The 23,520-nt window shown below is 36.9% G+C and overlaps 1 protein-coding gene across 1 annotated transcript in view; it reads right to left on the bottom strand.

The window, feature by feature from the left end:
- The window catches only part of LOC121386365 (solute carrier family 12 member 2-like), a 66,457-nt gene that overhangs the window by 28,858 nt on the left and 14,079 nt on the right, over nucleotides 1-23,520 (bottom strand). Inside the window, 6 exon segments of the mRNA XM_041517252.1 lie at nucleotides 656-783; nucleotides 2,175-2,286; nucleotides 4,607-4,717; nucleotides 5,299-5,438; nucleotides 18,556-18,727; nucleotides 19,239-19,388. Coding sequence (XP_041373186.1) covers nucleotides 656-783; nucleotides 2,175-2,286; nucleotides 4,607-4,717; nucleotides 5,299-5,438; nucleotides 18,556-18,727; nucleotides 19,239-19,388 — 813 coding nt within the window.

The following is a 23,520-nucleotide window of genomic DNA, read 5'->3' on the forward strand; positions in this document are numbered from 1 at the left end:
TAAACACAGCTGGCGAATTTTATTTTAATCTGCCGAAAGAATACGAATTTTGTTGAAAATAATGGTGGATTTCTGTACATTTTGGAGTTATTTAGATAATTTGGCAAAATGTTTAATACACCCAGAGCCAGTTCTGCTTGCATACCATAAAATATTTGGTGCATTGTAATGAACATCCACTGGTCCAACTATAAACCAAGTTTCATTCACCTAGGACTTATAGTTTGTGAAAAGGTGATCTAAATGTTAAACTTTAACATTAAACTTTAATGCAAAGGTTTATGCCATTCGTAAAGGTGAGACAGTAAACCAATGAAACAGTGTCTTTCTTAAGCTTTGGGATCAATCTATGTCCCATGACATTTGTAGAATACAATAATAGCCAGCTAAAATTGGACCATCACTTTCTATTCTTAATAACTTAAGTTACTACACAATAACCACAGTTATTGATTTATTTTTCTAATTATTTTTTTAAAAGTATGTACAATAATTGGCTGCACCGTGACAAAAAATACTGATGAAAATATCTAACTCCTGCACCAACAAGATTAATGCACCACTGAATTAATACTGTAATGAATCAAGATATTAGCGAAATGTAATTCCAACTAAAAAAATAAAATAAAAAAAATAAAAAAAATGCTGTACTTACTTTCAAATCACCTGATATGTTAGCTCCAGCTAGAATTCCAGTTGCAGCAGGAAAAAATATAGAAAAAACTGAGAAGAATTCCTCGCCGTCTCTAAAACTCGGTGACAAGTTTTCCAAAAATACGTCACCTGAAAATATTTGGAAAAAAAAAATAAGAGAAAAAAAATTTGAATTCCTCAAAGGATTCAGTTAAGTGGCTTCATGACAACAAAGTCGATATTTTTCAGCATCTTTCACTTCTTTTTTAGATAGCAGTGACAACAACCATAATAAAATCAATACTAGATTTTCATCCAATCTGTTTTCAAATTGACATAGTGAATAAAATTTCTTATTTTGTTTTCAGGACACTGGATATACACAGGTATGTTACACATCAAGCATAATAATAATTTTGCCAATCAAAAAATTAATAAAATGAGTGTGGGTCTTTTATCAGGTTAATATAATGATGTCAGCAAAACAAACTCAAAGTGGTCATTATGTTTCAAAGTAGGACATAGCTATGTTAAAGTACGACACAGCCATGTTAAAGTAGGACACAGCTATCTTAGGTCCCTTCCAAAAAAAATTCATTTATCTGCATCAGAAATATGTAAAACATAATCAACAGAGAAAATACAATAACTGATGAAATTTGTTGACTGTCAACTTATTTTCAAAACCAAGCCCTTGTGAAGTAGGAATGCAATATGTTTTTTTTTTTGCTGATTTTTTTTTTTTTTTCTACTTTTTTTTCTCACATTTCCAACTCATTGTTCTATCTTTACTATAGTTATTTGACAAAAATATACATTTTAAAATACAGCATTGCCATTTTAAAATACAGGAGCCACCAAAAGGGAGTATCAAATAGTGGACCTTTAAGACAGATGGTTGCTTAGTACAGGGGCCTCATTTCACAAAACATTGTATGTTTAAGTCTGTGCCTAGCAAGTATTCAGGTCATACGTTTACACATTATGGAAGATGGAGCATTTTAAAGACCAAAGAAAATTAAATGTTTGTACTTCAAACTACATTAAATGCACGAATTGTGATTTAGTCATAGATTTACGTTTATGTGCAAAACTTGGCTTACGATGTTTTGTGAAACTGGGCCCTGATCACTTGTATTAAATTAAGATAATAAAAATTTGGCCTCTTAGCACAGGCGGCTGCTTAATTCAGGTGGATTCTAGATCAGGTTTCATTGTGTGTGGCAAAGCAAACTAGATTTTAAAAAGTGCCGAGGCAAAGAATACTTCAGCCTCAAAAAATAATTTTTTATGATTTTGGCAATTTTTTGGCATCCACACTCAATTCTGCACACGTTGTCCATCAAATTGATTTTATTAAAATCAGTAGACGCAAACAAACCTGTCCACCCCCACTTCCACACATTTACATCTGTCAGTAATGATGTCAAATTTGTCAGATGACAGACAAGTTATGCTGACGCAGGTGCAGATGAGAAAAAAACTACTAAATCTGATCACGTCCTAACAGTAAGTAGAGAAAATGGAAAAGATGAGCTTACCTCTGAAACCAACAAAACCCTTAATTCTTTTCTCTTCTGTGGGAGGAATGAACGAACCAATAACAAAGTTGACTAGACCAATAAGTAACACTACCAACAAAATCAGCTGGGCCTGCAACAGAAATAGGCATACTGTTTTTGGTTTTGGTTTTGTTTAACAACTCTCACTAGAGCTCAATAATTAATCAGGCTGCGAATTTAGAAGAATTCTGTGTTTCTGCAAATCACAGATTTTGAGTCAGAAGCGTAAAAATTATGAGACAGAATTGCTAAATATTACATCATTTTATAATTAAGACAATCCTAAAACATTTTTTTAATTCAATGCCTGTTATTTAATGATCGGGTACTGGGTGTCAAACATTTGATACCGGTAATTCCGATACAGTCTTTTGATATGAGGAAATTTGTTACATTTTTCTATTACAAGTTAAGAACCACAGGTATATGCATATAGGTATAGTCACATAAAAGACTTGTGTGACAAGTACATATTATTTCTAAAAGGACAAATTTAAAATGATAGTACATTTAATATCATATTTATTATCCTAAAATGACAGCAAGATCTTCTTCTTCTCGTTCGGTTTTATATGTTCACTAAACTCTAACATTTGCTGCATCAATGAACTGGAGCTCACCAGAAAGATACATCGGTGTTAATTAAAGCCCAGAAATAAATAACACTTGATCCAGGATGGTAAGCAAGAAGAAAACTAATGACAAAACCAAAAGGTCCACCAAGTGATATCAAGATGGTAAGCAAGAAGAAAACTAATGAGAAAACCAAAAGGTCCACCAAGTGATATCAAGATGGTAAGCAAGAAGAAAACTAATGAGAAAACCAAAAGGTCCACCAAGTGATATCAAGATGGTAAGCAAGAAGAAAACTAATGACAAAACCAAAAGGTCCACCAAGTGATATCAAGATGGTAAGCAAGAAGAAAACTAATGACAAAACCAAAAGGTCCACCAAGTGATATCAAGATGGTAAGCAAGAAGAAAACTAATGACAAAACCAAAAGGTCCACCAAGTGATATCAAGATGGTAAGCAAGAAGAAAACTAATGAGAAAACCAAAAGGTCCACCAAGTGATATCAAGATGGTAAGCAAGAAGAAAACTAATGAGAAAACCAAAAGGTCCACCAAGTGATATCAAGATGGTAAGCAAGAAGAAAACTAATGAGAAAACCAAAAGGTCCACCAAGTGATATCAAGATGGTAAGCAAGAAGAAAACTAATGAGAAAACCAAAAGGTCCACCAAGTGATATCAAGATGGTAAGCAAGAAGAAAACTAATGAGAAAACCAAAAGGTCCACCAAGTGATATCAAGATGGTAAGCAAGAAGAAAACTAATGACAAAACCAAAAGGTCCACCAAGTGATATCAAGATGGTAAGCAAGAAGAAAACTAATGACAAAACCAAAAGGTCCACCAAGTGATATCAAGATGGTAAGCAAGAAGAAAACTAATGAGAAAACCAAAAGGTCCACCAAGTGATATCAAGATGGTAAGCAAGAAGAAAACTAATGAGAAAACCAAAAGGTCCACCAAGTGATATCAAGATGGTAAGCAAGAAGAAAACTAATGAGAAAACCAAAAGGTCCACCAAGTGATATCAAGATGGTAAGCAAGAAGAAAACTAATGAGAAAACCAAAAGCTCCACCAAGTGATATCATGATGGTAAGCAAGAAGAAAACTAATGACAAAAACAAAAGCTCCACCAAGTGATATCAAGATGGTAAGCAAGAAGAAAACTAATGAGAAAAACAAAAGGTCCACCAAGTGATATCAAGATGGTAAGCAAGAAGAAAACTAATGACAAAAACAAAAGGTCCACCAACTGATATCAAGATGGTAAGCAAGAAGAAAACTAAAGAGAAAAACAAAAGGTCCACCAAGTGATATCAAGATGGTAAGCAAGAAGAAAACTAATGACAAAACCAAAAGGTCCACCAAGTGATATCATGATGGTAAGCAAGAAAAAAACTAATGAGAAAAACAAAAGGTCCACCAAGTGATATCAATCTTACACCCATCTACTTCAGGCGAGCATTCTAATAAAACATTTAACGACACCACTAAAGCACACTGATTATTAATCATTGGCCACTATATGTCAAACATTTGGTAATTTTCTATTAGTAGCATGGGATCTTTTACATTCACCTATTACAGACAGGACAGCACATACCATGGCCTTTGATTTACCAGCTGTAGTGCACTGGCTGGAATGAGAAACAGCCCAATGGGCCCACTGACGGGGATCGATCCTAGACCAACCATGCCTCAGGTAAGTGCTTTACCACTGGGCTACATCCCACCACTGATCTACAGGAAAAAACACACTCCAACTATTGTAATAAAATATAATTTGATAGCAAAACCATAAATAGTGAATAATCTGAAAAAGAACTAAAATCACTCACTCTAGCCTCCCACTCCATACCAATGATGGCAATGGCTAGAAGTAAGGTGATTGTAATAACTCCGACAATCCGGATGTCATTTGTTTCATCTACCATCAACGCATTGTGCACCTGAAAATAAAACATCCAACAATTTATCTCAACTCACAACAAGCTACTGTTAAAAAATAAATAGAGCTTATATTTTCATAGAAATGACAAGAATTCTCCCTATAAACTACAGTCAAAAAATAAATAAATGAAATAAAAGCTACATTAAAAATAATAAATGATGTAGACTTAAACACTGTCAGAAAGTAACACATGTATACAGTACATGACACAGTGCAGTCAACTAGCAGTGAATATTTGGTTTCTCAAACGTGTTGGCTTGTGCAGTTATTAAAATTTTATAAAGACCATGTCAAGTATGCGAGAAATACATGTATCTATGTGACTGATTAAAGGTACCTACACACACACAAAAACTATTAATAATAAAACCCTCGGATTTGGACGATTCACAAAAATTATCTAAATAACTTTAAAATACACAGAATTTTGCCAAAAGTTCTCATCCCTGATTACCCAATTTTTAAGGAAAAGGTTAAAATACTTATAGAGATATTCATATTTTCTGCAATTTCATATTATGCTAACATTAACACCCAGCTACACTTACTTCAAAGTTTATTGAAGACACAACTACAAACCTTGAGTAAGTCTCGGACAGTTTCCGCAAAACCAACAACATACATAGCCACAGCCACTGCATTGGCCACAGAAAACACTAGACCTATAGCTCCTCCATACTCTGGCCCCAGACTTCGAGATATCATGTAATATGCACCACCTAAAAAATATAATCATCATTATTATTAAAGAAAAATCAACCCATATTGCTCAGCAAAATTTAATGCAGTGTAAACCAGGGTCATATTAAGCCTTGTCAATTATGTAATAATACATTGAAACTCCTCTTTACCGGACACGAGAGTAACCAAGTAAAAAGGTTAGTTATTAGGGTGTTCAGTTTACAAGAGATTATGTTCTGTACCAATATTTAAAAAGGGACCATGAAAAACACCTGGTTTTGAGGGGTTCCGGGTTACAGATGGTCCAATTTTGAGGGGTTTTACTGTACATGGTAAACCAGGACCATAATAAGTCTTAAAGGGACACTACCGTGTTTGCTGCGTTATAAGATGTTTCCGACTAATAAAACATTTCTACTATTAAACTTACATATTAAATATATATTTTTTATTTAGAATATCAGTGTCTGTATATTCAATGTGTTTCTGGTCATCTTAATATTTGTTAGAAGCACAAATGGTAAGCGTCTCCATCTGCCTCAAGCTGGGTTTATACTTTTGAAGTCGTCACCCACCGTAATACTCTACGCCAGTTGGCGGCATCAGCTGGCGACTGCCGGCAGACATGACCGCGCGTTTACCGTTATTGTCCCAAGTGTAAATCAACGCTCGCAGGTGCCGACCTACTTTCAAGACTCCACATAGATATTTTAATTTTACCAGATGTTAAGATGGCCAACAGTAATGCTAATGCAGCAGTTAAAATTTAAAGTAAAGTTGCAACGCCAGTATAGCATATTGACTGTTTAATCATTGGCTATTAGACATCAAACATAATAGCCATTCTGACACAGTTTCTGGAGAAACCCGCTACATTTTTCCATTAGTAGCAAGGGATATTTTACATCATCCCACAGACAGGATAAAACATACCACAGCTTTTGTCCAGTTGTGGAGCAATGGTTGGGATGGGAAAAACACAATCAAAGAATGAGTAAACCGAGTAAATGAGTAAAACTCTCTATTATATGTGTTGTGGAATGATGTGGCTACTTCTGATTGGCTGAATTACCAGCATTTGCAAGTGCACATCTTGAAAGTTCAACACAATTTAACTCTGGAAATGTTTATGCCGACATGCGCTGGTTTAAGGCGATTGCTTGCTGGAGTTTAAAGTATAAATCTAAGCACTGGCGAACGATGGCAGCCACAAGCTGTGGCAATATGCTAGCGTACTGCGGCGGGTGATGGTGTCAAAAGTATAAACCCAGCTTAAAGTATAAACCCAGCTTAACTGAAAAGCAACACCACACCACACCACACCATACCACATCACAGACACAGACACAGACCCACACCACACCACACCAGACCAGACAGACCACACCACACAGACACAGACACAGACAGACACCACACCACACCACACCACACCACACCACACCACACCACACCACACAGACACAGACAGACACACACCACACCACACCACACACCACACAAACACAGACACAGACACAGACAGACAGACACACACCATTTTTAACCATGTATTTCGAAGTTGTGACCCACTGCTATGACAAACATCACTCTTCAAGAACCGTGAGTATTGTAGAAAATAGCATTGTCCCTGAAATATCTCAAAACTATTTTCCAATATGAAATATATTAGAGGTCTTTCTTCTTGCCTTGTACAACATATTCCACTTTGCTTAAAAATATAAAAACCTCCGACCCACACACATTTAAAAAAACTAAACAAAAGGAGGCTTTCCTGTTTTTTTAACATGGTTTTCAACGTATTCAATACAGTGTAAACCAGGGCCATATTACTCATTACCTGCAAATTACTCAGTTCCTGTAGGCTAAACCAGACATGTTACTCAGTACCTGCAAATTACTCAGTTCCTGTAGGCTAAACCAGACATGTTACTCAGTACCTGCAAATTACTCAGTTCCTGTAGGCTAAACCTGACATGTTACTCAGTACCTGCAAATTACTCAGTTCCTGTAGGCTAAACCAGACATGTTAAGCTTCGCAATTTATATGATCGGCATTGTTAATGGATTTTTACTTATTTAGCAGCTGTTAGTGTCAACTTAAATATGAATCATTCTAATCTGACCAAAGTTAAAAGTACAATTCAATCCTATGTGAAAAATGAGCATCACTGTAGATCAGGGGCCTAATTCACTAAACTCTCGGAACTTTGCGATATCATAGTGCAATGCTAAAAGACTTGCAAAGAGGATGCTTTGTTGTCTAGCAGAGCCTAAGAGAGCTTTGTGAATGAGGCCCCTGACCATTTATACAATGTCATGATGTGTGTATGTATGTATTCATTAATTGTTATTTTCGTGTTTATATCCAATAAATGTTCAAGCATGCTGTCCTGGGCACACGCCTCCGCTATCTGGACTGTCTGTCATGGGGCAGTGGTGGGTTAGTGGTGTGGTTAGTTGTTAATGATTGGTGAGAGAGAAGTCGGTGTATAGTGGCCTTACATCTACACACTGAATTGTTAAAATCTATCTGGGTGGGAGCCAGTACCGAAAGATGAACCCAGTACATCCAAGTGTTAAAGTCAGGTCAGGTCAGAATGTTTAACGTGCACATTCAGAACAAGCTGTTGTATAGCACACTCCTGTCCTGTTCAGGACAGGAAAGGGGTGGGTTGGAGAGGTATTCACTGTCGTATTCACTGTCCAGCACCTACATGTACATTGTATAGGAACCTTTATACTTTTCCTTGCAATGTATTTTGGATCACAACAGCAGCTGCTGTTACCAAATATACTAATAAATACAGTTGGAAATACAACAATGACCTGCCAAACACATGATTCTGTTCTCTTTTATTATTAGCTTAATCGGCAGGTTTGTGTCAGCCTATGGAGGTACAGTGAACCCCTCTCAAAACCAGACCCTCTGTAAATCAGAATTCCCCCTTAAAACCGGACATTTTACAGAGTCCCTTTTTATTTAAAAATCAGTACAGAACACAACCTCTCTAAATCAGATCCCTCTTAAAACTGGACATTTTTCTTGGTTCCACGGGTGTCTGGTTTAGAGGGGGTTTCACTGTATACTAATAAAACACAGCTGGAAATGTAACAATGACCTGCCAAACCCAGGATTCTCTGCTCTCTTTTATTATTAGCTTAATCTGTGGTTTGTATCACCTTATTGAGGTACGTGTACAGTCGGTGTTACTGACAACACACCTTGTTAACTACCTGTACGGCTGGGTGCACCTATCTGGGGTTCCATTGTATATCGTACCACGAAATTAGCTTTTCCACTCTAACTCTCAGATATTCAGGTGCTGATTTACAGTCTGTTCTTTAAAGGATCGTTCACGACTTTGTAGCCACAATTGTCCTTCTCCAATGGAGCCTTTTTCATCATTGAAATTACATATTAGGATTATCAATTTCTGTATGGGTGTGTATATATATATATATATATATATATATATAGACAGACAGACAAACAGACAGACAGACAAACACGCACAAATAGATATACACACACAGTCTATTACATTCAACGTGTTTGTGGTTGTCATAATGTTTGTGGTAACTCTTACTCAGACTGGAATTTACCTCTCAATAATTTTGTATCATGTATTAAGAAACATTAGGAGGTAAAATGTGATAACTGATTTGTAATACATAATCGACTAGGTACCATAAATAATATTACTTCATAATTCTTTTTACAAATGTAGATGATGTATATACATTGTAATTAATGCAACCTGGCTTAATGCAGATTTTGAAATAGCAGCTGGCGAAAAGCAAAGAGTAGGCGTGATTCTGTTATATTTTAATTGTATAATGCTCTCAAATATATCTCAAGATATCTAATTCTCCACACACTGTCCCAAACCGTCAATTCACTCTGTGCTGTGTCATTTCCAGCAGGCCATATTTTTTCTTACCAGGACATACTTCTTTTGACCTGCTATATTTTTTTCCACTTAACAGCAAGCTTTATTTTCCTTCCTGTTTTGAGCCTAGTAATGCCAACCCTACTTACAGCCAACTTCCTTCCAAGTAGTGTTTGTATTTCTGCATAATTTACTGCCACCCTTGCTATCTTCCATCCACCAAACACATTATAAACAGAAATTATTTCGCCGTTATAATCCCCTCAATATTATCACCAACAGTCTCATTCTCTGACTGGGTTTTTCTCCATCCAAGCCAGTGCACCACAACTGGTATATCAAAGGCCTTGGTATGTGATGTCCTGTCTGTATGAAAGTGTATATATAAAAGATCCCTTGCTGCTAATGGGAAAATGTGGCAAGTTTCCTCTACATGTAAAAATATTACTAAATGTTTGACATCCAATAGCTGATTAAGAAACCAAGGTGCTCTAGTAGTTTCATTAAACAAAATATTTTTTTTTAAACTTATCACCAACAGTCCAGTCTGAAGCTGAAACTTTGTGCTGTAATTAACCAGAGGACTGGTAAAAACTAAATGCCAGTGTACCATGGCTGTACATAGTTACGTGCATTTGCTTTGTGCTACGAGTAATAATCAATCTATCAAACTGTTTATTTGCCACAGCTGTAATCAGTCTGTTCCGCAAAAACTTGACATATTGTCTTAAAATTACCAGTATAACTACACATAATACCTAAATAATTAAAAGTATCAACAATATCTGTCACTGTGTTTTTGTATTTAAAGCTAAAGTTATGGAGTGATCTTCTTCTCACCCTTCTTGTAAAACAGTTCTTGAGTAATTACAGAATCCATGGCCAATTAGCAAAGTAACTGCAACGCCCAAGGCACCCTCACTGTAACACCAACTCGATACGACGCTAAAGTTATTTTAGTACAATAATGGGTTGTTAAATCTTACACTGTAAACAATAATTGTGTGAAAATGTCCTGGGTTTTTGGTTTGTTTTCAAAAATCCAAACAGATACTGAATATAATATTACAAGTAAAATTAATTTACAACTGTGGGGTTTATCCTGGAGAATATTACAGTAGGTGTATAGGCCTAATGACTTAACTTTTTTTGTTATAAGTTTACATATATTCCAGCCGATTGTGTTGGGTAATCAAAAGTTGATCTGTTGCTGCTAACGGATTATAACTGATGCTCGAAATTCCTACCAATTCCCAACAATAGCTTGTTTATGTTCCAAGCGATAGAGGACAAAAAAAGTTTGTTTTGTTTAGTGACACCACTAGAGCACATTGATTTATTAATCATTGGCTATTGAATGTCAAACATTTGGTAATTTTGACATACATATGTATAATCTTAGAGAGGAAACCCAAATTTTTCCATTAGTAGAAAGGGATATTTTATATGCACCATCCCAGAGGCAGGACAGCACATACCATGGCCTTTGATACTTCAGTTGTGGTGCTCTGGCTGGAATGAGAAAAGAGGACCAAAAAAAATGCCTGGGTGATTGTGATCAATCCTTATAAGGCCAATTTGGCAAATAAAAAACATACTTGTGATTCCAGTTATACGACCGACCCTAAAAAAAATTCACAGGCCGTAAACATTTTTTCCCCACTTACTGATCTTCAAAAGTTAGAGGACTTTATTGCTCTTTGCCAAGAATAAATTTTAGGAACTAATCCCCTCCCCCCCCCCCCCCCCCCCCCCCCACCCCCCCCCCCCCCCCCCCCCAAGTTATAGCCTACCTACATGTACCATGTTACCAGAATCACACATATTTTTTCATTTGGCCTAATAGTGTTGACCGCACATGTGACCATATAACTGTATCTTCATCAAATGTACAAGCCACATATGATTGGGGAATAGTAACATAACACCTACATACAGTACATGTACACCTCACACATGTAGCAAGAAGACTTGCTAGTTAACCGAAGAAATTTCCTAATTCACCTCAGAGATTTGCTAATTTACCTACAGGAATGCAGCCCAGGAAATGGAGGCTTGATTACACAGAGGAAACAGAAAAATCAGTCAAGTGCCATGATGGGGTCAAATAATCCGATAAATCAAAGGGGCATTGAATTGCAGGATCTAGCACACAGTAGCAGGATGTCAGCAGCTTTGCAGGGCTACTAGACAAGGCCAGACAAACCGAAGACATACAAAGCCAATGGAATCAATGCCAATAAGGAAATATTGATTTTGTTCACAGGGAAAATTTTCTGTTTTCTGGATGATTAACAACAAGATACTGGCAAAGTCTGTAGATAAATGACACATCACATATGGTACCTGTGTTTATCATGCCAACTGTTTTGACACGGTGTTAATCAATTTCAAAACTGGTTACCGGCAGAAACTACATTGTATTTAACGTTTTAAAATTGGTACATGTGGGGGGGGGGAGGGGTTTCTGTTATTTTTGAAGTTGTTGTAGATAGTATGGCGAAGTTTTATGCCGACCCAGAGCTAACCCTGCGACACGCCTAAAAATGTTTTTAGCCAGTCTACTCTGCCCTTCTGCCCCAACCCCCAAACACAATTTCCTGCACATGCGCCTGTCAAATGTTTCTCTTATGCCTGCCCATCTTTACAAGTTCCATGTCACACCATACATGTTTATGTACAACCATTCCTTACAATTGTATATATCGTAAATTTGTTTTTGCTAAACTGTTGGGGTTTTTTTTTTTGGGGGGGGGGGGGGGTTTTCCCCACTACTAACGAACCTGCTCCTAAAATGCATACTTTTGAAAGCTTGTCAAGAATGATAGCGACATTGACCTGGATCTTATGACCATACTACAATTTTAGAATATTTTGGTATTTTTCCAGAACACAAAATATGTAGTGAATGTGTTTACTACAGAACATGTGTTCCCATCACTGGTCATGAATGTATACGGGATGTTTCATTTCTGTGTGTTAATATATCAAATTTATTTTGACCAAGTGTTAAAGGAAGGGACACTCAAGGCAGTTGACCTGGTATGCATATTCAACAATATATAATGCACATTATTGCTTAATATCAACAAGTATAATCGTATAGTTAATTAATAAAACTATTATACATAACGGGCGCAGCCATTTTGTATCATCCCAGTGAATACGCCCACTGGCGAGTTGGTGGTTACATAATACCTAAACGTGTCACGTCAGGAATTAGTCTTTGAACTGAAGAAACAAAACATACCTGATTTTTGCGGATGCATTGCAATATTCTGTAATAATAGTCATCCCAGTAAGCCAGCAACAATTATATATTATGTTTAATACAAAATAAACCACCATTGTCAAAGTGTTGAAATAACTGTACATAAATTGTACATAAGTTAACCCACGTACTGAAATACGTGGCCTGTACCTATGGTTCCTGATTGGCAGGTGTATATTTAGACAGTCCCCAGACACTGTGTCTAGACACACTAAAAAGACGTGCCTCTTTTATTAAGATCACAGGGTATTGTGTGTTAACCGTATGGACACCCCTCTAATCGTAGTGAACATTATCATTTTATTACTGTAAGTAATTCTGTAAAACCCTTGATTAAGTAGACTTTCCCCATCTAAAATCACAAACTGACCAATTACATAGTCCAAAAGAAAAGAAAATTATCACTTGGGTATCGTGAGTGGTCGTTTTTGCTCGAATGTAGCATACCAATAGGCCTAATAATATGCATTTTTTTCTTTGGATTTAAAAAAAAAGAAAAATACTATAACTCCATTTCGTTCTATTGATGCAAATTGAAATATATTTAGTTAAATAGTTTATTATACTATCAAGTCATTTATGTTGTTTTACAAGTCAGGTTGATGAAAGCGAAGAGCCGTGTCGTAAATTAGAGCGTTTGTTTACACTGTGCATAGAGCAGATGGACGGAGCTGACGTCACTTCGCCCCAAGCTACATTGTATACCACCGGACGTCACAAAAATGAAACAAAATGGCTGCCCCCAGTTAGCAGGAATAATCATGGTTTTTTATTAACTTTAAAATTACGCGTTTTTCATTTGTTAAAGTGTCAGTATGTATTGGTGGTCTGGGTATACATCTTTCCAACACATAAATCTCTTGTTTGAGTTTACTCTACCTTTAAAGGTAAATAAAATAAATTATAATCTTACAATTTAAAAAATATTTGCATTTAACGTTTAAATATTAAATTATTATTATTATTATTAGTTGTTTCTATTTTTAGTGAAATTCAAGCACTTTTCCAGGACAACATAAATACAGTTTGTTTTTCCAGGACATATTCCAAGTTGGGATTTTAAAACCATGAAAGTCAAGCACTTTCTAAAATTGCCAGGATGCATAAGCAGGGTTGAAAATTAACATGAAAACCAAGGTCGCCAGCAGGGTCAGTTGAAGAAAAATCTTAATGGCCTTCTCAAATTCAACTAGCTCTCCAATTATCACACTGAAATGTAACTGCACTGTTAAAATTAAAGCTATAATGTTTTTTGTTGAATAATAACCATTGATGTTAAAAAACACCCTGATGAATTGACGTTTAAGTAAAAATTGATATAAAAACATGTTGTTAAGTTTTAAAACCCATGCCAATTCAAACAAAAAAAGAAAAAGAAAAAGAAATCCAGTATATATAAACATGTTTCTTTACAAAGTACCATTAAATTAAACATATTAAATCTCATTTTCATTACAAGGTAAAATATACTGCAGTAGAAACAGACTAAATGTAGAACTGCACGTGCTTTAGTAAACTAGTCTGGGAGTGGCAGTCCTCTTTGTGGTGTTGCAAGAGGGATGGAATAAACGTTATGGTGATACAAGAGGGGTGAAATTCATAAGAGGAAACCCGCTACATTTTTCTTAATGTAGGGATCTTTTATATGCACTTTCCCAGACAGAAAAGCACATACATGTACTATGGTCTTTGACCAGTTGTGGTGCCCTGGTTGGAACGACACAAACACCTCAGGCGAGCACTCAACCGATTGAGCTAAATCCAGCCCTTTCTATTAAAATGACCAAGAAACACCCGTCACTGGCAGCGACAAATGCCGATATGAAATGACCAAAAGAGAACATTTTATTCAGTATTTTATCTCGATTCTCTATGCAGACCATCAGATTTCACAGTAACGATCGTTACCGGTAGTGTGTCAGCAAAACCACGGAACCGAAATTTCGTTTCCCATGATTATTATGTCGATTAAAAAAATTAAAATATTTATCTACATGTATATGTAATATATATATATATATATATATATATATATATACATGTGTATATATATATATATGTATATGTATATGTATATGTATGTATATATATAATTGTATATATATAATTATATATATATATATATATATATATATATATATATATATATATATATATATATATATATATATATATATATATATATATATATATATATACATATACATATACATATAAATATACATACACACGTGTGTATATGTGTGTGTGTGTATATATATATATATATATATATATATATATATATATATATATATATATATATATATATATATATATATATATATACACATATACATACACACATGTATATATACTACTCAAAAGAATTTAAGGGTCAAACATTTATAACCAAATAAGTTTCAGAGTGTATTAGATTGATGATGTAAACTACACCAAAAATTTAATTTATTGTTCCATATTTACAAAAAAACACAAATAAATGTCACTGTATACAAGAAAGTCACATGACATGCTGTCAAAGTTGAAGGTTGTCAAACATGGATTTTACACATTAGAACATTCGTTTAATAGTGTGTGAATCCACCCCTGGCGCGAATACACTCGACACATCGCTGCCTCATGCTGTTGATCAGACGTCTGAAGAACTCTTGGGGAATGGCCTGCCACTCTGCCATAAGAAGTTGACCCAGATCATGAAGGTTAGCCGGAGGGGCATGGTTATCCCGAACTCTCCTGCCTAATTCGTCCCAGGCGTTCTCTATTGGGGCCAAGTCAGGCGAATATGCTGGCCAATCCATCCTGGCGATATCTTGTTGTCTGAGAAAGTCCGTTACCACCCTGCCCCGCCGCCAATCTGCTGAAGGCCTGGGAGAACCAACGGCCGGATAATCTCATTCAGATAGCGGATTCCATTCAGATTGCCATCCACCACATAGAGGGGGGTCCTGTGGTGGATAGAGATGCCGCCCCACACCATGACGCTGCCACCACCGAACCGGTGACGTTGTCTAACGTTAACGTCAGCGAAGCGCTCCCCAGGACGTCTGTAGGAACCCGACCGTCGTTGAACTGGAGACTAAACCTGGACTCATCAGTGATCACTCGACCCCACTGAACACGTTGCCATCGCAGATGAAGTGTGCACCAGTGACATCTGGCCGTTCTGTGACGTAGTAGGAGTGGTGGTCGAACAGCCTGGCGACGGCAGCGTAGATTATTGGCTCTCAGACGATTGCGTATGGTTTGATCAGACACTTGAGTTCCAGTCGCAGTCTGCAGATTGTCACATAATCGGCATGCAGTGGTTGTGCGTTGACGTACAGCCATATTGGTGATGTAGCGGTCCTCTCTATTTGTATTGCTTCGGGGTCTTCCCGAACGTGGACGATTTCGAACAGAATTCGTTGCTTGGTACCGTTGCCACAGTCAGCCAACGACATTCTGACTGACACCAAGTCCCAGAGCAACATTTCTTTGCGTATTGCCATCCTGAAACCAAGCAATAGCCCTTCCTCGATCTTCGATAGTCAGTTGACGTCGTACCATTGTCGAATTTGGTGTGCACCGTACACGAACGCAAGCTCCAATTATACGGAAATTCAGCATTGGGAACATGGAATACACGTGCAAAGCGTGCACATGAAGCGCTTTGTGAAAAAGCAAGTTATGGGCACTTAGCAGACCTTTCGCTTTCGCCCTAATTTACGTGCAAATGTAAGCATGTTTTCGCCATTAGAACTAGTCGACAGTGTCAATGACAGTGGATTTTAATTCATTTATGGGTTGCTTAGACCAATTTCGTCAAAATGGAACAATACCATGCGTGACATTATGGTCTAGCTAATATAATTGACATTCACGACACCCGATTCGGATTTTAGTGTTCGCCATACTTTTATGTTGTAAAAACAACAGTCAGTTGGCTGGATTGGAACCTTTGTTTGTTGTAAAAAAAACAGTTAGTTGGCTGGATTGGAACCTTTATTTGATGTAAAATAAACAGTCACAAAAAACTTTCTATTAACAGAGTTAAGAGTCTGTGACACTGAATGTGAGTCATTGGACTTTAGTATTTAAAGGTCAAGGGTTTTTTTTGACAATTTCATTTGGATTACTTTTCTTGGTTGTTATCGGCCATGATGATTCAAATGTTGTCTGTTTCTTAGTTTGTGTGTTTTCTTTTGTTGATTTAATAATTTTATTACACTTGTGTCAAATGTTTATTAACCTATCCACTGTACATAACATAAAACATGGTGGTTCCGACAACAAAAATTGTAATACAGGGTGCAATACTGCAAGTGACCCAACTGAAGCACTTGCCGAGCGAGATGTGAGTGAAATTCTGCTGTGGCAATTAAAATTTACAAGAAACTGATCTTTGGCAAAGATGTAATCATTTTATCAGAACCAAGCTGTTATTATGACAAATTTGTTTTTACTGCATCAGTCAGATGACAGGGAACAATATGCAGGGTTCATACACTTAAAGGAAGTCAAAATTCAAGGGTTTTTCAAGCACTTTCCAGGTCAACTTTACCAAAATTCCAGGACCGTACAGAGTTTCCACAGGTCGTTAAACAAGCAAGTGCCAACCATCTTTGTGGGTTTACAATAGATTCATTAACTTGACACACTCCCTGAACTTGCTAAATACCCAGTGGCAAAAAGTGACAAACTTTCTTTTCCAATATGTCAACGCTGTCGCTTGGATCTCGTGGCCGCGTGATTCTCACATCGCGAGAAAAAAACAAACAAACATTCACACGTCAACTGAGCGGGTAAACATCGATTGGCCGGACGATTGGCATTTGATTGTGCCACGGAAATGAAACAAATAATTTAATTGCATGTTAAATAAAGTAAATAAAGCCTCCGTTTTAGGAATTTATATTTTATTTGACATCAAATTATAATTTTCAAGGGTTTTCCAGACCGCAAGATGATTTTCAAGGGTATTCAAGCACTGGAATACATTAGTTTATTTTCAAGGGTTTTCCAGGCGTGTACGAACCCTGAATATGACTGTGGTTAAACTTACCTCCCTTGACCTCTGTTTATATATGTATGGCTGACATGGACAGCAATGTGAAAGCGGTTACAGACTTACCTCCCTTGACCTCTGTTTATACATATGGCCGACATGGACAGCGATGTTAAAGCAGACTTACCTCCCTTGACCTCTCTATTTGTATACATGGCTGACATAGCGTTGTGAATGTGGTTACAGACTTACCTCCCTTGACCTCTCCATTTGTACATCCAAAAAATAAGTTTTGAATGTGGTTACAAGCTTATCTCCCTTGACCTCTCCGTTTGTACATATGGCTGACATGGACAGCAGTGTGAATGTTTTTAAACACTTACCTCCCTTGACCTCTCTGTTTGTACATATGACTGATATGGACAGCAGTGTGAATGTTTTTAAACACTTACCTCTCTTGACCTCTCCGTTTGTACATATGACTGACATGGTCAGTGCTGTCAATGTGGTCACAAACTTACCTCCCTTGACCTCTCCGTTTGTACATATGACCGACATGGACAGTAGTGTGAATGTTTTTAAACACTTACCTCTTTTGACCTCTCCGTTTGTACATATGACTGATATGGACAGCGGTGTGAATGTTTTTAAACACTTACCTCTCTTGACCTCTCCGTTTGTACATATGACTGACATGGACAGCAGTGTGAATGTTTTTAAACACTTACCTCCCTTGATCTCTCCGTTTGTACATATGGCCGACATGGACAGTGCTGTGAATGTGGTCACAAACTTACCTCCCTTGACCTCTCCGTTTGTACATATGACCGACATGGACAGTAGTGTGAATGGTTTTAAACACTTACCTCTCTTGACCTCTCCATTTGTACATATGGCCGACATGGACAGCAGTGTCAATGTTTTTAAACACTTACCTCGCTTGACCTCTCCGTTTGTACATATGGCCAACATGGACAGTGCTGTGAATGTAGTTACAAGCTTACCTCCCTTGACCTCTCCGTTTGTACATATGGCCGACATGGACAGCGCTGTGAGTGTGGTCACCACAGCAGACAACAAGATGATCAGAATACTCAAACCAAGACCAGCCTGTCCCACGACCCACGACAGTCGAATAAACAACATCACCCCCCAGATATTCAACAAACAGCGTATCTGAAAGAAAGAAAAAAAACATTTGCAAAACTTACATTTCGGTGCGGTTGATCTTATTGCATTATTTCTGTATACTTTCAACTTGATGGCATAGAACATAGCATCAAAGGAATCTACGAGAAACCAATTTTGTTCATGGACTTTTTGTTTCGTTTTTTAATTTTATGTAATTGACTGATTAATTCACAATTTAGTGGTAATAAAAAAATACAATTACTATCTAATTTTTTCTTCTTAAATGCAGGTGTTAACTTAAACATTGTAAATGTATGTAGTTACATGTGTGTAAGACATATAAACAGGTTTTGTAAATTCAGCCCTATAATTTCTTATATACAGGTAAAATATTTGAAAAATGGATGTTGGACTCAAAACACATTTTGGGAGTTTGTTTTCAACTGATGTTAGAGGCTCATTTATAGGAATATTACAGAAATTGAATTCTAAGATTCACTTTAAAAAAAATTAAACCCAGGACAACCAGAATTGATGAATGAAAGTAGAATCTCACCAAGACGCCTTTAATCCAGCCAAACTTGGGTGCACCTTTTGACTTTTGTGCAGCCTTGTCTGTCGGATCAGCAATAGCTGCATCTGCTGCAGCCATTTCTTCTCTGGACATTAACGGATCTTTGGTGTGTCCTCGGACATCGTCATCATCCTATCAATAAACAAAGAAGACCTTTTTCTTTCACTCCGAGTTTTGGAAATCATTTCTCATGATGATACAAGAAGCTACATACCAACACCCATGCTTATTAAACTTTTAGAGTCCAGACTCAATCTCTAATGACGTCACATGCATGTAATTTATATGGTGTTGTCAAGACGTTAAGAGTCTCAAACTCTGTTAGATTCTTTAAGTTTATACTCTAAAAGTTTTATAAGCACAAGGCCTGAGAACGTTTTGTTTTGTATCACCTCACGATACACAATAAGCAAGTTTCAGAGATAGTTACAGAGTCCTCAAAAGTACCCGGTCTCCAGCGGCAAATCGCCGCCTGAAACAGCTTTTGCCGCCACCTACTTTTCGTTGATGGTAAAAAAAAAGTGCTTTCTCTTCTTTAATAAAGTCTCCTACAAAAGGGATCCAAACAAGGTGCCAAAGTAGTTGTTTATTTGTCTTGAAACGCGATTAGTTCACATCGAAATTTGATTTTTCAAATGTTTTTTGGGAAGGGCCCCCAGACCCCCCGCTTTGCCCCCTGCTATCATCACTGTTGTAGCCTGCTACTTCTTAAACTATTGATGGCGCTGTAGTTATACAATAGACCTCTTTCACATTCCCATTGCGCATGTGCTCGAAGAGTACCGTCCCTTGCCGAATTGGACGGTATCGAGGCTATATACAAATTGGGGGGCATGATCGACAGTTGTCATGAGCGTCGTGAGTAGCTTCGTAGGAGCTGTGAATCTCTAGCGACTAACGTACATATTTTGTATAAGATGTTAAAATGGCTGCAAAAAAACGGTCTACTAAAGTTTACATTGGAATGGTTTAAGACCAAAAGCAGTGAAACATTCTTAGATGAAGTCGCCGGGAGCCGCCTGTCAAGGGTACCAACGCAAGATTAAAAGATTCATACAATAAAATTAACTTTAGTGGAATGTGTTTGCTACTTTTAATAAATTAGAATTATAGTTAAATATTTACAAAGATTTCCAGTGATGTTTAATTTTCCGCATGTATCAGTATTTAAAATTTAATAAAATATGCCTCCCTTTCCCCCTAAAAAACCCAACAAAACCCCTAACTCACATAGACCTTTATCACAGCTCTATTTTCCCCTTATCGTTTCATTAAAAAAAGACTACTAATCAATGTTACATGTCTATCCACAAAATATTTACTTACTTACTTACTTACTTACTTAACGTTATTTTATTTATTATTTTATTTTATTTTATTTTCACTATCTATTTATATCAGATACATACAACTTCACTTGAAATAATATCTGATATTTACAAAGTTTTAAAACCTACATGGCGCCAGAAACTGAGTAAATGCGATTCAAAGGAGTAAAAGTTGACATGCTGTTTGCGTTGTTTGTTTTGAAGAATTTAGAAGATGACATCTTCTTCTTTACATGAAGATCAGTTTGAAGTAAACATATATCTGTATGTACAATAGTGTTTGGTAATATTTTGTATTTTGTACCTGAGAACATTGGTCAAGATCGTTAGTGATACCATTAGTACTTTGATACACATTTACAAGCATGGGGAGAAGTATATTGATATGGTATGCAAGTATCACACGTTTTTATAATGTACATGATTATACATAAGTTCAGCAACTTTTCCAGAGTGGTAGACCCATGCAACCCGATTTGATCCTAATTTGATGTTTGGTCTAACTTATGAATATTGTATATAACTTCAGGCCCATAGCCAGCATTAGCTGGGGGGTGTCAAAATTTAATGTAAACGGAACTCATGAAACACGAGTGCCGGTGTGTGTGTGTGTGTGTGTGTGTGTGTGTGTGTGGGTGTGTGTGTGTGTGGTGTGGGTGTGTGTGTGTGTGTGTCCCCCAGGTTTATTTACACACACAACCCCTTGCCAAACAATGAGATGATGTCGGTTACACTCGAGAATAATACACGATCTTTTGTTGCGATATACTTTAACAAGTTGCATTAAGTTGTGGTATGCATGTAAAATGGTCTGGTCACAGAGCCACGACAAGAAACCGTTTGTTTTTAGTCGTACCAAGGTATTTATAATAAATGATACATGGCATACTTCTCATACAAACAGGATAGCATACACGACATCCTTTGATGGGTCATTGGTTGGGACGGGAAATAATCAAACGGGCCCACTGAGGAGGATCGAACCTTCAGCAAATGGAACCTCAGACAGACGTTCTTGCCACGTTATCCTGGTCATTTGGGGACAAGGACTTTTATATGTAAAATCCGACTCTTTTTTTTTTTCATTTGAGCGGAACTCTCAATCCTGCATGGGAGAATCCCCCCTCCCCACCCCCCACCCCAACGGTCCTGACGTGGTACTTAATAAGTTTGCTTCAAACATTCCAACGAAGTACCTTATGACTGTGCATAATAAACTCTCATGAGTTTATAATAAAGAGACAATCCTGAGTTATATTATCACACTGTCGGCTATAGTCTAATCTGTTATAAATAAAACTTACATCTTTCTTAGGTTAAATAATCTTGCTTCGAATTTAATTTTAAATAGCTGTATATGCAATACAGTTACATTTCTGACCATTCTAAGGTCGGTAGCAACCGAGAAGTCGGAGGACAGACTATAGCCCCAGTTTTATGAACCCGGTTTAAAATATGGCTTTTGCCCCCCCCTCCCCCCCCCCCAATCCAACTAGACTGTGTCCCTCCTCCACAGATTGTGCCCCCTCCCCTCCCCCAATTCCAGATATCGTCCCTGCTGGCGTGATTCTAATTTTTTATATACCCTAGCTCAAATTTTATGGGTATCATTTAATTTTATTCCAAATACCGAACAAAATTTTAAATAACTTGGTGAAAAGAAATCCCGACAAGAATCCTGAATGTATTTATCTGTATAATGCTTTATAAATATTTAAATCATGTTAAATACAATAAATGTCTGCATATATACATGCGCGCACACATTAATATTATTTCAGCCCATATCCGATATTTATTGCGTATGAATCCGAACCGATGGTTTGTCGGGCGTTAACAATCAAATATTTTTTATTTCGTGATAAGCAATAATTCACAAATGTCTTCAATAAGTCTTGTTGGATGTCGACAGAATTTTCGGGTTCCCTACGTTAGAATCATTAATCATGGACATATTCACATTCCTATTGCATGGCGTCCCTTTGTCTATGCCACCCAACTTGTCCACAGGTCTATTTTTGCGAGAGATCTTGTGTGAATTCGCGGTTTGTGTCCTTGAGTTACCCCGCAACGGGCACATGCGCAGTGGAATGTGAAAGGGTCTATTGTCGCCAATCAAAATGTTTAAAACAAAATGTTCTGTATACAGGTACATGTACTTGTAGTTCAATATATACTGGCCAGGGTTTGTTTTTTTAAACATTTAAATATTCCCAATTTCAAAATAAAATTTTACTCCAACATACATGTATATACGTACATGTAATAGAAATTAACTAAATGACTCTACCGGTCCCCAGTTCAGCAAGTTCATTTGTAGTCGGTAGTCACAATTTGTTGGGTTGTTGTTGTTTTGGGGGGGGGGGGGGGGGGGGGGGGGGGGGGGGGGGGGGGGGGTTGGGAGGGGGGGATTGGGGGGGATTGGGGGGGTTTTGATGGGTTTTGGGGGGAAAGGGCGCACTGCTAATGCATCATAATCTACAATCCCTCCAGTAAATATAGCCACATAAGTTTTTCAATCTCCTACTTTCAGAGATAATGAACACCCTCCAGTTGGTGGATTACAAGTCAAATTTCAGATATTAAAAAAGAAATCAATACGTTAATAATGGATACACTCAGGGTTTCTGCTAGAGGGTACGGAGGGTAAAATTATGTACCCTCAAATCTTCAAAATTAATAGTTATATTTTAATAATTTTTAGATTTATGATAGTAAGTGAAATGCAACTTAAAATGTGTTAAGGCTTTAAGTGAATGAAATGCAGTCATGAATTTATCCAGGCATTCTCTTTTTAAAAGAAAGTGTAATGTAATGTAATAGAAGTGTAATGTAACATTAACAATTCCCAATTTTTCTATACTAAAAATTCCACATATATATATATTTCATATATATTTTTGTAATAAACCATTTACCCATAGTGGCCTGAACAA

Source organism: Gigantopelta aegis, chromosome 2, assembly GCF_016097555.1.
Source record: "Gigantopelta aegis isolate Gae_Host chromosome 2, Gae_host_genome, whole genome shotgun sequence".
Taxonomy (NCBI): domain Eukaryota; kingdom Metazoa; phylum Mollusca; class Gastropoda; order Neomphalida; family Peltospiridae; genus Gigantopelta; species Gigantopelta aegis.